Below are 16,618 nucleotides of genomic sequence, written 5' to 3'. Positions count from 1 at the left end.
GTGTGATTGTAATGGTAAAATATTACGAGGGACCATAAACTGTTTTCCCCTTCAGAAAAATGCTATTAACTTCTATATATCAGGATAAAAGGTAGGTAAAACTACAAAATTCTGTTTCTAAAAAGCAAGCAAGCAAGAGCATATTTTGATATGAAGTACACAGTTTTCTTCTGAGGCAAAGCTGCAACAAAGCTGTCATTTTGCCTCAGACTAAGATCTGGTTCTAAATTCTCTTTGCTACAGTTTTTACACCTTTGGCAAGGTGTGCAATACAAACAGACAAGCAAAAAAAGGCAAGCAATGCTAAATTTCCTAATCTTTTCTTAATAAGCAGCTACAGCCTTCCTTTATGATCTGTACCTACTCTTCCAATACTACTTTATAAGTGTTCCAGCGCAACTACCCAACAGCACTTGTGTCAATTTTTCATTGACCATTTATAGAGATAAAATCTCTCATGTAACATTTCATACACCATCCATGGATTTCTTCCATTTTTCAGTACAACTGAGTGAGTATTCTGATGCCAAATAGATTTTTCTGAATAAAATGGTTTTGTATTCTGTTTAAAAATAAAAAAGTGAAAAGAGTGCCATGACTTTATCTCTGATTGTAGATTCATTTGGTACATAACAGCAGAGAGAATGAACTACTAAGAGAAAGGCTGATTAGAGACTTCTCAGCACCTATTTTGTCAAATGTTATTAACAGCAAAGTAAACAGAAGAACAACATTCAGCATGACAGTTTAATGAGGACTTGTTAAGGCATCCTTGCTTCTATTCTATTCTATTCGTCTTTTTAGTTTCTCTCAGTTGGTGCTTAAACTCTTAAGCATTACCATACCAATCCACTCCTTTAGCCAATGTACCAAAATGATTTGATTATGATGCCAAAATGATTATAGTAATGTCATTGATCAACTTTGTAATGGGAGTAAAAATGCTATAATCATTGTCTTCAAATAGTAATGCATGGAAGAGCAAGTTGGAACAAGTATAATTCTCCTTGCAATCATTGCCATGTAAATTACTTAATTTCCAGCTATCCTTTGTCCCAGACTGGATTTCTGTCATTAAAATGGGGGCAGATTTTGAAAAGTAATATATTCTGTGACATGTCACAGTGGCACCACTTTGACCTTTTCAGTACTCCACATTTCATTTGGGAGCCTGTTCCATTTTGCGTCTGCTACCGATCAAGAAATAGAAGCTGAACAGAAAACCCATCAAACTATAAGTTTGATATAAAGACTCAAGATCATGACAAATAAGTGCTTGAAATAAGTATCTGAAATTATTTTTCGTTTTGGAAATATTTTTACCCATTATTATTTCTTAAATGCCTGGAGAAAAAAACAAATGAAAAAAGAAAAAAGAAGCTGCACACTTGCATATCTATAGTTTCAAAACTGCTGTGTCACATGTCCTCACAGGCACTGAACTTTTTTCAGAAGTGAATACATCAATTTCTTTCACATTCCCTCCTCAATTTATTGCTTTCCACTGCACTTATCTTCACATTTATTTTTCTTCCAGTCGTTGGTTACTTACCTTCAGAAGGATGTAAAGAATTCAGAAAGCTGTCCTACGTATTTGTATGCCTACAGCACAAAGGGAGCAATGTCCTTATTAGGTCCTTAACACACATTTTATTAACATGGAGCTGGTATGTTTTCCCATTTTGTGTCCAGTTGTGAATGGTGATTTTTATAAACCTACCTACCTAGACTCAGGCCTTGTAATTAGATGATACTTGAACTTTACATTTTAAAAGGATTTCCAGTCCTGTGGTTTAGGTGAAAAGTCAGAGGAAAGAGAATAATAGAATTAGGCTGAAAGGGACATTAAAAAATCATCCAATCCACCTCCCAGCCTAAAGGAAAAGCTAAGTACACTTATATAATCCTTGGGCAGGTGTTTGTCTAATGCATTCTCCCAGATTCTCAGTGATGGAGGCTCCAAAACAACCCCAAGCCATCTGGTCTAATGCTTTAATATCTTAATCATTAAAAGGGGCTTTCTTCAAATCTAAACTGAACTAAATCTAAACTGATCTCTAATGCTGGAGATTAGTTCCATTATTTCTCTTCAGACACACTATCTTTGAATGAATGTGTGTTCCTCTACCATTTTGTAAAAGCCATTTGTCTGTTTGAAAACATTATTTTCCATCATCTACCTAATCAGCTCTTCTTCAGACTAACAAACAGACTAAAAAACTCAGATGTTCTGTGCAGACCACATTTTCAAGATCTAGGCCTTGTTCTCGCTTGTGGATTCTCTCACCCATTGTGAAGTGAGGGTTAAAACCCGTATTGTATCAAAATGAAGTTTCGTAATTGCCAGGCAAATTAGGTGATTACTCAAATTATTTTAAAGATGATACTCTTGTCTGCATGTCCCAGGATGACAGGAGAAATACAGGCAGGTTATAATTTCTTACCATCTCATTTTTGAGTTAGCATTCTTTAACCAGTCTTTTTCCTCATTGTACTGTGTGTTACTGAAGTACGGTGTCTTGCATTTGTCTTTTAAAATCCATGCTATTTTTAAAGACCACAGTTTCATACTCTCCCTCTCTCTTCCAGTACATTCCTAGTCTTTCCCTGCTTGAAGTTACCTCCAGATTTTGCAAGTACATTCTTCATTCCAAGTCCATCTGTACTAAACATGAAACTATTGGCTAGTATCTGATCTAGTAAAAACCCAAGCCAAACACCACTCAATCCATTCTTCCTTTAAAACTCACACCATTAATAATTACTCTCTGAGTAGTTTTCTTAATAGGCCTGCATCCAGCATACAACATTTTCACCTGATCAGTGTTCCCAAATTTGCTTAGGAGAACGATATATGCAACAGTATAAAAACACTACTAAATTAAAAAACATGACCCTGTCTGTTTCTTCTACAGCTACAAAGCTATTATCCTGTAAATGTATATATATATTAGATTTGTTCAGCCAATGAACTATTCTGTGAATTTCTTCTAGAGGCAATCTAGTCACTGCAGTATTTGACACAACAGATGAACCTTGCCTTTCTGATGTGAAGTGTGGATGAATTACCCACGCCTTTGCTAACCCCCAGTCAAACCACTGCAGTGTAGTTTAGCTCACCCATGAAGATACCAAGGATCTATCAGTGCTGATTTAAAGGTAGAAACAGAATATTTATTAGTTAACTGATCCAGTATGTTATACACATGACTTCCCTAAGTGGCATGAATTGCTGCATTTTCGTCTTACTGCCAAGTTGCTGTGAGGAATCAGCAAATTTTATGGTTCAAGTGTAAGTACCTGAAACACACACGCAACTTCCCATATGATTGAGATGTTATCCATATGATTGAGATGGAATATTTTCTCACCTAAGCTGACATGAAAGAGACAGAGTTCATAAGTACACGCCCTGGAAATCAAACTCAGTAAATTAACCCAGGCTATGAAGGATGAGAGCACTGCTTGCAAATTACTGTGTTTTTTCAGAAAGGATACTATTTTGCCATTTATCATTTTAGTTAGTGGAAGACCAATTTATCCTTCTATCAAACCATCTGCTACTTGTCATCTTTATTCCTTGGTGTTCAAAACCTACTGCTCCAGAGAAATTATCAATTTTACAGGCCAGAAATAACTACAGAAGTGAGGAGGGGAAAAAAAAATCAAAAGAATTTAAAAATAATTCTCATAATAATGTCTGTATTTACACAGCACATTTCATCCTGAAGGAAAAACAATGAGAGCATGTGTTTGTATTTCACAGATTACTTCTTGTTGTTCAAATTCACTGAAAATAAAAGCTTGAGATGTATCCATGTTGGAACAAGGAAAACGAAGACTCACTGGAATACGATTTTCCTAAGATAACTCAATTGTGCTTCCTCTAATCTGGCTCTAATGCATTTGGTGGTTGTTTTCTGCCCAGTTAATAGTTTGTTAGTATAAATTAACCTTAAGTGACTATGGAGAGACTTATCATACTTGCCAACTCCATCAAGAAGCTTCTCTTTTCCAAAAGTGGTACAAGGCACACATTTTTTGCCTCTCTCCAGCTGTTCTTAAATTAGTACTAGAACTATTACCTTGGCAGACTGACAAACAGCAAAATCAACAGTAACCCCCTCCATCTGAGAACACCAACATACAGGTGTTCTGATCATCCTGTGCAGAACCAAGCAGAGCTCAGTGATGATCTGACAGCTATAAATACAAAACCCGACAAGCGTACACCTACCGATTTCCCTAGAGATCTGGGTGAATGCCTCTACGCCACTCTCTCCGTAGTTTCCTTCAGAAGCCAATGTTGACACATAGTTCCACCCAAGAGCTGTCACAATGTCAACCATGGCCTGTGCTTGGTAGGAGTCAGGTGGGACAACTCGAGAGAAGAAGTCATACCTGGTGTTATCGCTCAGTTCTGGAGCTGTAGATGCATAGCTGATTTGAGGTATCTAGAAATAAAAAGACAAGTAATGCAAGACTATACAGTGTCATTTCTCTCTATATATGTATGTGTTCAAAAGGCTTAAAATAGATGATGTACATGCACTCTGCAGAACTGAATATCTTGCTTTAATTAAATCAACTGATCAGAAAGCAGCTCAGATTTTGTAAAATGCCAGTCAAGTCTTAAATAACACTCTGAGTAAGAAATAATGCATTCTGCTTTGCTCCAGATGTCACGATTGTCGACATGTAAGCATAACAACTTCTTTTGTGATCTTGGTCATGACAGGAACAGATCTTTTTTAAAGGAGGGATGCTTAGTACTATTGCAGAAGGTAAGAAGGTCACATAATTGATGTCTGTGGTTCTTAAAAATGCCACACTTCAACTCGATGAGTAAAATGTAGGTTCCTTCCATTTTCTTTTTTCTCTATGTACATACCTATATGCATGTTTTTCCTTTTTCTTTCTGGATACCAAATACCAAAAGCTATCTGATGAAAAATACACAACTGTATATAAGTATATAGTCTCTATACAATATAAATTCAGAGAAGGAAAATGGTTGAAATGAAGGTTTGCAGTCCTTCACTTGAGCAGTCTTTGTGGAAACAGTATACATATATATATAGATAGAGAGAGAGAGAGAGAGAGAGACAATATACCCTGTAAATAATTGAAATACACTTAAAAAATAAATCAGCACTCTCTTCAGTAAATGGTTTGTCAGGGTCCAAACAAAGTTGTCAATAGATAATATTCAATTATTCTGAAAAGCATTTTGGTTCAAGAAGGTTTAATTAACATTTAAAAAGGGAATGATTTTCTCATTTACAAGGATAAGATAGATGAATAGTCACTGGCTTCAAATCAAAGACACCACAAATATTTCACTGCATTTATAATCTCTGTTAATAACAGATGCTTAATGTACATCCTACAAAATACAAAATAGCCTTCAATGAAGCAATGTTAAGAGTTCCTAACCTGATATCAGTTCTAAACTGATTGTTTCGAGAACCACATTTAAAAGGTCTTGACAACAAGTCATCCAATAAATGCCCACTGTTATTTTAGATGCTATGGTAGATTACTTCAGTGGAACACTTGCATCCTGTATAGTGTTTTCTCAATTTTTTTATTTTTTTTTAGTTAAATTTAAGGCAAATGTACGCTATTAACATTCCGGTCACTAACCCTGCCTTTAAAGGCAGCACAAATTCCTACAACCTTAAAAAGAACAGTTTATGGCCTAAGGGGTGGCAAAATCATTTCTCAGCCAGGAAAAAAAAAAAAACTCTTACGTATCTTGGCTACACATTTCTTTAAGAGATTTTCTACTCATGGAGAAGCGTAAGAATAAACAATCTGAAATACTGGAATAATAACAGTTAGAACAGAAAAAAAGGGAGGATCACAGATAAAGCAAGTAAAAGGTTATATCTCATTCAAATCAGTATTACTAACATATCAAAGACCCACCAAGAAAAAACAAGATAAAATCTCTTTACAAAAGTTGTCTTGTACAAATTCCCTTTCTTTCAGAAAATATTTGAAACATCTTTATCTCTTTACAGAGGATGGATTCTGTTTCCCAACAACACAATTATGCTCATTTAGAGCACATATCATTCCCCTTCAAAATCTGCTCCATTACTGTTTAGAACAGTCAGCTTTTTCTAGGTATAAAGAAAGTAAAGACAACCTTTGTGCACCATTTTGCAACTCAGTGTGTCATTTCACAAAAACCAGGGGGTTTGAGGAAAATTATCTCATTGATAACAACCATAAAATCAACACCAGCAAGAGACCTAACAGACAGATCTTTTGCTGTTGAAAAACTTGAAGGCCAGACCACAGCATTATACACCTAGTAAGTTTCTCAGTTCTTCTTCCTCTTCAGGCATGAGACGAATAACAAATCCTAGATACAGGTAGGAGAGCTGTTGGTACAACTTTGCAATGAGATTCTTCAGATCAATAGAGATATTTTATGTTCGGTGAGTATCGCTGATTTGGAGCCATGGAAAAGGCAGAGAAGAGAAGCAATTTTCCTACTTTTCAGCTCCCTGTAGCTCAGCTCCTTCCCTAGAGTTATTTCTAATAACAGTGGAAGAGAAGGTAAGGTAAATAATGGTCCAAAACAAACACCCCAGAAATCACTGGATGCACCTTAAGCCATCACAGCTTTATAGCTCCTGCCAACTTATCACTAGCATGAAATAAAGGGAGGGGGAACCACTGCCTAAACAGAAAGCCATGCCTAAATTTCAAGAAAAATGGCTCATGCAACAGAATATTCAGGTTATTTATTTCTATCATACATTAATAAGGTTGCTTGAAGACACACAGAACAATGCTCAGACATTGTTTGGCACAAGGAAAAATTGCAGGGATTTAGTGGTTCAACAACCCATGAATCAAAAATATATTCATTAAAAGGTAACAACCCTAATCATGGACTGTATGTTTAATAAAACATTCTACATGTCCCCAAGTACATTTTACAAGACAGAGCATAATGCTGCCTAAGCAAAGGAACTGTTATGCTCTATCAATTCAGTAATATGTGTTTTAAAAACTCCCTAAATACATTCTGTATTTATACTTCAGGTTCTATTGGCCCCTTGAGATGTAAATTTGCTTTTTGAAAGAGACCTGTAAAAGGTCTTTTGCTCCTATATTTCCCATTCTAAATGGATCACTCTAAATTTCCATAATTAAATAGAATACATGCAACATTTTCACTGTATTTATATGTTATGTAGCACGGTCAATAACACGTCAGTTCTTTGGGGGACAAAAGGGAAAAAACAAAGGATTGTATAACTACATTTGAATGAGTTGTCACACAACAGCTGTCACGTTCCCTGTGAAGGGCTGGAAGCATTTATGTCTGAATGTTCACTGATGATTTTTTTCCTGTTTTTTCCTAGCCTATGGTTAGGCTGCTCTCCTTCTGTTAACCTATGATATGATAAACTCTCTACTTCCAGTGAGTGACATTCTTGAACTCTTTGAAATTACTACGCAGAGAAATTCATAAAAGCCTTATTTTCACTTTTAAGCTTAAGCCGATCTTCTAAAAACTCTAATGTTATTTGAAGACATATATTTACAGCGTGGAGTTTTAAATACAATGCCTGTATTTGAAATAATATCCAGTTTTAGTATGGACTGGTCATAATCTTAGAGCATCCTGGGCTGCAGCTGAAACTACCAGCAATTTGTCAGTCCTTTAAGTCAGTGATGGTTTCATCTCATTTTGTCTACTATTCACAGTCACAGACATCAGAAAATGACTCTATGTGTTTTGACAAAAAAATAAAAATAAAAACGGAAGAAAAAAAGGAGGGGACAAAAAAATAAAAATAAAAAAATAAACAAGGAACAACAGTTTATAACTGTTGCTAAGCCTGCAACACAAATTCAAGCCAAAATCGTCAGTCAAGAGTACTTTTTTTTTCCTGGATCTTTTTGGGCACATCTCCGAGTTGATTTAAAATCTGTCTCTAAAGATCTCTTCTTCCAAGAGGATCAAAGAAGACAGAGCAGTTACGTCAGAACTAGCTGTCCAAAAGCTGCAATTGTGGCAGCACTTCAAAGAGGGAATATCTGTATGAGATATCTACCAAACATTACTACAGAACAGACTGCTGCTTCCTGATGGAGCAGGTGTGAGCAATTTCAGAAGAGCCAAAAGCAGCTAACATTGTATGTCATTTATTTCACCCAAGTGGTGAACCACTTACAGTCTTCCGCATACTGAAAAAAAGAAAAGAAAAAAAAATCCATCTCCCAACTACTTTTCATCACTGATTATGACTCTGGATGTGTTTGGTGTGTCCAGTGCAGGGATCCAAATCCATACAGGTGTTGCACTAAGAAAAGCACAGAAAACTGAGATCTGCTTGCCCTTCCAGTAAAGAATCTCCAGTACAGCAGGCAGCTCTCAGCCACTGTGCCTTCTCTTCTATGATATTCTGTTCAAATTAAGGACAAAAGTTCAATGGAATCTTTCTTACTGAGCTCTCAAATCCATTCGCCTGCTGCATTTGTCAGTGTATAGTATCTGCTGGTCATTTCAAGTGCCATCTTCCTTAATGCAGTCTTTCAGCTGGAAGCATGATTTGGAAGCAGAGTAGCAGACAGCAAAACGAGCTAAACTCACATGAAAAAAAAGACCCAAGAAAAGAATCACCAGTAATTTTGAGCATTACTGATAATGAGTTACACTCAGAGAAGTAACCATGAAATACAGACACGCAGCATAATGGGCTTAAATAACTCACATCTTCAGTTTCACTACCCACTCAGTCCTATCACTACTAACTTTATCAATAATCTTTTTTATTTCTCTTTTCCTTTCTCTCACCACTGAGCAGTCTATTCTTTTGTTTTGTTTTGTTTTTGTGAACTATTAGCAATAGCACATTAAAAACAGTAATAATTTTAACGAACAAAGTAACAAAGTAAGATTTAGGTTCATTATTGGTCAGCATTAACTGGCATTTTACCACCAACTAGTAAATCTTGCAAAGAAGTAAGTGTGCTTGAAATAAAATTTGACTGTGGAAACACGCTTTCATCTTAGTGATTTTTTGAATTTTAAATATCTATCATTAAACATTAATAGCTCTTTCTTTTCAAGATTTTTATTCCCTCTTCTGTACAGCAAGAAAGAGTTCTCCATGAATAAAAAAAAAAAAAAAAAAAAAAAAAAAACAACTCACAGCAGTGAAATGAATCCTCAGGGCTTAGATATTGAACAGTTGCTGAATGAGAGCTGAGGTCACTGTCTTTCAGCTACTAGGCATATCTGTAAATTGCCATTAGCCCGAGCATCATCCTAGCCTGCCTGCACTTCAGAAAATGTGTGTCAGCCTGCAGCGCAGTAATGCTAAACTCACTCAGGTTAGACATACAAGATTTAAAAGAGTTTGATGAGGCTTAATAATATCTTGAACTATACAAAAAAAAAAAAAAAAAAAAAGATTAAAACTGCTCCATTTTGTTACCAGCTATAGGAGATGAAATGCACCCTGAAACTGCCCATTTCCTTCCACTGACACTAAAAGGAGCCTGGGAGATAAACGTAACTGTTATATATGCAATTCAGAAGATTACTATAAACAGCTACAGGTCTTCTTCTGAATCTTACTATCCCATTCATTTTAACAACACATGATGATTAGCACAGCTAATTATCAATTTCTTTCTGAAATGCCTTCATTCGTCCACCTGTGGCAAATACTGACAAGCTTACCCATGAATTACCAGAGACCTTATTTCATTCATTTTGAGAATAAACCAAGACTAGAGAACATCCTGGAAATATTTAACATGTTAAGACTCACTCATGCCTTTGGAGATGTGAAACGACCCTTTCAGGGCACAGAGCAGGTTGATGTCTTGCCAGCTCCACTGACTACAAACCCCCTAAAGCTCATGTTGAGAAGGTTCAGCACATGAAGTTTTTGATTCAGCCTTTTTCCATGGATTTTACCAAGAAAAAGACCATTCTGTTGCTATTTATGTTCCCATTAGATGTATATTCATTAAGATTTAAAAACATGCATTTGTAAATTTTCTTTATTCAGAAAGACACAGTGTATGTTCTCTCTTAATGTTTAGCACTTTGACACCATCTGAGAGACATCTGCTGGGCATATTCATCATATGCCCAGTAGTTATACCAGTCAGGAATTAACATAGATGTTCCCAAGAAATGTATTTGCATACCTGCTAGAGCAAACACATTAAGAACAGTTTTTACCTAGGTGGATATGACTTAAAATACATTTAGATGAAAAGAGAAGAAAAAAATAAAAAATAAAAAACAAAAAGAGAGAAAAATTTAAAAGCTTTGGAAAGGGAAAGAATGGAGGTATAATCTGAAAGCTGACATTAATAAATTTCACTTGGAAGGCAGGATTTAAAAAAAAAAAACAAAAAAACATTTGAGTTACTCTAAGTCATTATATTGGTACTAACTATCATAATGGTATCTTTCAAGGCTGCTTGCAACTTGTACACCCCTTGTTAAGGAGCTAACAATCAGGTAATGATAATTTTTGTGAAAATTCCTCTGCATTTGTATGTTTTTGTGCAGAAATATGGACTTCTTGAATGAATCTAATACAGCTCTTGCTAGTCTGTTCTGCAGATACACAGACAGAAGTGATCCATCACACGTAAATGTTTCTCAGTTGGAATGGGTAAATTATTTTACTCTTTCTTTTCAATTCCTATTACTCTTCTACTGTTTTTACCTCTTTGGACATCAGTTACATTCTAAGGATATATTCCTAAGGAGCATATACCATAGATGAGCTACACAGAGGTTTTAATGGGAAAAGGACATAGGTGCGAAGCAACAGAGCAGATTGTGGTCAACAAAATTATTTCTGCAACCACCATAGGTTGGCACAGTTTTTGAAACATGATGGAGTCAAACATAATCACTAGATCAACAGAAATACAGAGATAAGGCCAAATATGCATATCCTCCTTCATTATTGATTGTCTTTTTTCCCCAACCAAAAAAACAGAAATGAGATATTGTACTTCTTCCTGAGGTTACCTCTGGAGGGCAAATCAATCAGCAACTATGGTACTCTGCATAGAGTGAATTACCCTAAAGAAAATAATTTCTTATAGCTAAAACACATATTTGTATAGCATCAGGGTATTGGGATGGCATAATATTAAACTTGTGTAGCATTTCATTCCACCTCCACCAGCCAGAAAACACCTTTCATAAAGTCTAACCAGATGAGTTACAGCAAGGCTATTTAGTTTGTGACCTCTGTGCTGCCTCATACAACTGGGTACAAAAAGAAGGAATGTGTATTATATAAAGGGTTTGAATTTGATAAATAGTTTGCTTCCATGGGTCAAAGTAGGTCAGAGACTGATTAGGAGTAATTACTTTTAATTACATACAGGGAATAGTACATAAAAAAGAAAAGTAATATCACAACTTCAAATCCCTCAATAGATGCAGCATCTACAAAACAAATTTACCACTCTGTAATGTACGGGTCTTTGTGCTCTGTGATGCACTTTAGGGCAAAAACATTAAAAGGATATTTATGCATTATGAACGTTTTTACAGTTGAAGCACATGGTGTCACACTGTGCATTGCTGTGCAACTCCAGGAGGACAAGAATCCATCTAAGGACAGCTTGAAATGTCATCAATGTTTTGTGCAACAGAGTCTATTGATAAATGTTTAACAATGGCATTTTCTCAGTAAGGAAGCTCTATTCTGCTATTTCCACATCCTTTTAAGTCCTGGATTTGCCTCTATGAAAAATCAGCTACAAGTATTTCCACATTAAATTATCCACCATTTGTAGGCAGCTTCTTTCCAAATATTTTAAATCCAGCTGAGGTCCAAGCACTGAACGATAAACTGGAGAAACAGTAGATCAAATGAGTAACATTTTCATACTGAGATCAAATCACCACGTGGGGAGTGGGGGGTCTTAACCTTGGGAACAGTTGTTAGTGCTTCATTTACAGCTTCTTATGTTCTCCACTCATCAAATGTGAAGCCAAGGATGGGAACATAGCTTTAGGGACTTCAACTACTAAACCTCTTTTTCTACTTGTTGGAAAAACTCAATTATGTCTATCAATATGTTAAACTTGTGTCAATCTCTACTGAGCAAAGCATGAACTCTGATATTTTAAAGCTTTTTTACCTCCACTCTCCTCATTAGGCTCTGTCATGTCAGTGCTGGCAGCAACTGTAGCCTCTTCTGATGAGTTTGAGGAAATATATAAAGATGTGCATTACTTTTGGTCCGAACTAATAAAGTCATTTTTTATTATTATTATTCAGCAGCAATAAAATTACCTTGTAGCTGTAAGGTAATATAGCTGTCCAAACCAGGTTTCGTTTACATTCATTTACTAATTAGAACTACAGAGAGCGCAGCAGCCATCTTCACTCGCCCATGAGGACATGCAGTCACCCAGAGGAGTTTTTCCTGATTATAGAGAACAACACCATGGAGGAAATGTTCTCAGCAGGATGCAGGATGGGTGCTCTGCTTAACAGACAGTTCTGGTATTTACATTCACTCTTCAATGCAGCAAGACCGGTACCCTTCATACCACTGACTGAGCAGTAGTTCTATCCTTCTGTTACCCATGCTGTCAGCTTACCATTATCTGATACAGATACCTGAAAAAATGATATGGTGAGGGAAAGTGAGTGTTGTATTGTTCACAGCATTCTCCACAGCTGAGGAGAACAATTTATGTAGACCATACTCAGCTGTCCAGACACATCTGCACATCCTTCATGTGTTTTAGGGCATGCTGCAATTCAGCTTTTCCTTCAGAAAGCCCAGATTCCCTGTAATCCGTCTGCCCTGCACTAATGCCTTGGACACCTCATCACATCAGAGCACATTAAGGGAATCCCTGTGGTTCACCACAGCCAGGGATTCCTTCTGTAGTAAAGCCAGTTCATATAGAATTATAAAACACAGTTTTAAATCCATATATTACAGACTTGGAAAAGAGAAATGTCAGCTGTTCTTTTTATTTTGATTTCAGATGATTTTTCTACTTTTCTAAAAAACAGTCTGCCTTGGCAATCAGCAGTTTTACACTGTTTTTTTTCACCTGAAAAGCTACAAGAAAACATGTATCTGCATTTCCGGCCATTTCCAAAGAATTAAATTTTTTTTCATATTACCACAGTGAGATACTAAGTCCCTTTGCTACTGGAAGAAAAGCTGAAGAAAAATGCAAAACTTTTCCTATCAAAAGATTAGGAGTCATCTCTGAACTAAGCTGTGAGGCCTGCAGTACTGATATCCAGACCTTCCTTCCTATTCAAAGTGTACTACATTTAAAAATAGGGTGGCCGAGTACAGAAGGAATCCTCCTCCACATGGCTCCTGAACACCATATGGCAACGTGTCTTCTGTTCCATCATTACCCGATTTTCATCCTGATCTCTGACTTAAGCACTGAGGTTTATCGCTGTATTGATCCATGGATTACGTCACCAAAAGCATAAGGGCAAGCAGAGAGATCAAAATCCAGGCAAACCCAGTAAGAGCACACAAAGTAGGACCATACTGCCATAGGTTTGCAGATTCTCCACAACAGCTCCTACTGAATTTCAGAAAGTTGTGACAGTTCCTATATTTAAACTCAATAAACTGGTCAAGTGCACTGGGAATGAAGAAGTAACGTGGGGTGAGAAGGGAACAGCATAAAACCAAAAGGATGCTGACATAAATCCATTATGTGGCCAAACTGGTTTCAAATAATAGGAATGACCTACTGCTTTGTTTCCTTGTGTCCAGGAGTGTCAGAAACTGGAATCCTCAAAGATCAAAGTGGCTGCCAGTGCAGTAGTTTTTTGTTACTGTTTTGAAAACCCCAGCTTTGTAGTACTCAACAGTGCATGTGAACACATTAGCTGCCGTTTGGGGATAGTTCGCATCATCACTGAAGCACTTTGCAGACAGTCTGTGAGGTCTTCACAGTGACTGGTGTTTTGGATACTGCTCCACAGACAAGAAGTCAGAGCAGCACAAACTGTGCTCAGAACCTAACAGAGTAATGAGATCAAAAACTATCAAGAAATGGAGCCTACACCAAAAAATATAATAGCACACAAATAGTCTCTATAATGTATCCATAACAAAAGATGGTAGCAAACAAAAAAACTAACTATCAGTTTGCAAACATGTCAGTATTTCATACATGTTGTCATACACATAGGAAAGGCACAACATTAAAATCATAAAGCAAACAAATAAATCAAGCAGCAGGAGGTTGTGCCCACAATCCGGCACATCAGAGGTACCAGTACAATCTTCTTCATCACTTGTTTTGACTCTGCCAGCAGTCACTAGCAAAATCTCATAAAGAATAGGACAGCACTGAAAGTTCAGAACTTAAAAAGACACTTATATATAGATACAGAAGATACAGATATATGTACACACAAGGGCTGCTCTGAAAGTAATGTCTCCTATTTTATGATGGTGGCCCACAGAGTCAGAGGCAGATGTTGGTGGCATGAATTCTTAAACCTTCCCTCCAATATTTCACTACATGTTGCTGCCATGTGGCAGACAGCAGCAAAGGGGCAGTCTGACAGAATGGCGTCTGACATGGAAGCAAAGGCGTGTCATTTCCAGACAGCCATTTGCCTTCGCTACTGGCTTTCCCTGCCTCATCTCACTCCCTGCTCCCTTTTCAATCAAAACTTCAACCAACTGATCTAGGCTTCTCAGCTGCAGCTCTGCTACTCCTTTATGGTGGCTCAAAGGTATTTCCAGCTGGACAGCAGAAAGAGAAAAAAAGGGAACTCTTCTTCCATGACATATCCTAGACAGAGTCACTACTCACTCTAGTCAACTGTGTTAGGCTTCATTCCCCATAGTGTGTATTTTTTCTCTCCATCTACTTTGAAAAAACATCCACAAAGTCAGCAAAAGCAATACTTGGTGCAGGAAAATAGCTTATATTGGATGAGCATTTCATATCATTCCTGTAAATTCTCCTTTTCCCTATTTTTATTCACTGCAATTTAAGTATAAATCAGTTTACTGTTATCAACACCATACAGTCTTGTTTGAGTGCTAGTCTTAGCCTTCCTGGTTAGTGTGATGGAGATTTCTTCCCTAGCTGTGACTCTCCAATATCTCTAAGCCCAAATGCAGATGATATATAAGCCCTTTTGAAGGTTCTTAAAAGTTCTCCTCAGTTAGCTTGATCCTGTAAGTCTGGTCCCACCACAAACAACATCCTTCAGCAGCTCCTCAGCATGCTGAATTCAGGGAGCGTGAGGAGCTTTCAATAAGCCAGAAAAGCTCAGTCGCTCATTTTTTCCCCATTTCAGCATTCCCAGAAACAGAAGATACTTCTGTCAGGATGCCAGTAGTCAGAGGGAGAGGACATTGGCAACTGCTTTCTGCTGCTCAAAGAAAGGCTCAGGGGCTCCTCCACCTGGGTTCATGCCTGTTATCAGCACAACTGCAGAGTGCTTCAGTGGGCAGGGAAGGGAACTTCAGCCCTGGAACTCCAGACAAACGTTTGCTTTTTCCTAAAAGGGCAGTTAAAATGCCCAGAGCAACCCACAAACTACTGCACATAATTCAGCATCTTCCTTGAGGTAAAAATAAAATAAAATTAAATTAAAAATTAAAAAAAGTCATCTGCTCCAGCTAAGTACTGGGAACCCTGGGAGACTTAGGATTCTGAATTCTTTTTTTGACAGATGCAAAACATTTGCTTTTAAGAATTCAATTCAATTACAGATGTCCAAGATAACTCCATGTTTACCAGACTGTTCCAGTACACAACCACTGTATGCACTACATTGATGTTCTAATCAGTAGCTTTTGGAAATCTTTCATATACTGTGCACAAACAATTTATATTAGGGACTAGAGTACCTTGTACTACTTCTGAATACTATAGCAGCTTTTGATAAGTGAACATCTTTTATTTTGAAATTGTCCTCCTTCAGTCTGTTGCTGCATATGTTAAAAGACCCCATAAAAAGCAAAATTACACTAAACTAGATTTAAAAGTGTCAAGAGTATTGAATAAACATTGGAGACATCAAAAACCTGAGTGGATGCTCCTGATGACAAGTGGTGTGGGAACGCCAGCCTGTGCTGAACCTGATACAATTCCATTTCCATCTATTTATTGAAAGTGGTTTACAAAAATATTTCTGCATATCAGTGTCACCTATCCACTCCTAGGCACTGAATAATTTGGTATAAAGCCGCCAACTGGAAGAATCAACATATTTTTCTGTAGAATATCAATGTTGGCTACATTTAAAAAAAAAAAAAAAAAAAAAGTAAAAATAAAATTAGGGAAAAAAAAAACAGAACTTTGAAAACATTTGCTTTTGATGTCTTAAGTCTATCTCACATTTATTGGACTAGAATTTGTGGTCTCTCTTTTGCACCAGGACTAAAGTTGAGGGCCTTGAAGCATAATTCTTGAACTAGCCAGTACAAAATGCCAAGCAAGGGCCACAAGAACAATCCAAGGGATGAATCACCTCCCCTACAAGGACAGGCTGAGAGACCTTAGGCTGTTCAGCCTGGAGAAGAGACCGCTCTGGGGATACTTCAGAGTGCCCTTTCAGTATCTAAAGGGGAGCTATAAAAA

At 37.0% G+C, this 16,618-nt stretch overlaps 1 protein-coding gene across 2 annotated transcripts in view; it reads right to left on the bottom strand.

Annotated features, from left to right (window-relative positions):
* GRM8 (glutamate metabotropic receptor 8) overlaps positions 1 to 16,618 on the bottom strand; it is a 303,037-nt gene that overhangs the window by 239,153 nt on the left and 47,266 nt on the right. For both annotated transcript variants that reach the window (XM_032442703.2, XM_015852739.3), the window contains exon 2: positions 4,238 to 4,454. In XM_032442703.2, the coding sequence (XP_032298594.2) occupies positions 4,238 to 4,454 (217 nt within the window). The remainder of the gene's footprint in view (positions 1 to 4,237; positions 4,455 to 16,618) is intronic.

The sequence above is a fragment of the Coturnix japonica genome, chromosome 1 (genome assembly GCF_054131305.1).
Source record: "Coturnix japonica strain WE chromosome 1, WE-NBRP24, whole genome shotgun sequence".
Taxonomy (NCBI): domain Eukaryota; kingdom Metazoa; phylum Chordata; class Aves; order Galliformes; family Phasianidae; genus Coturnix; species Coturnix japonica.
This window is presented reverse-complemented; position numbering and strand designations above follow the sequence as displayed.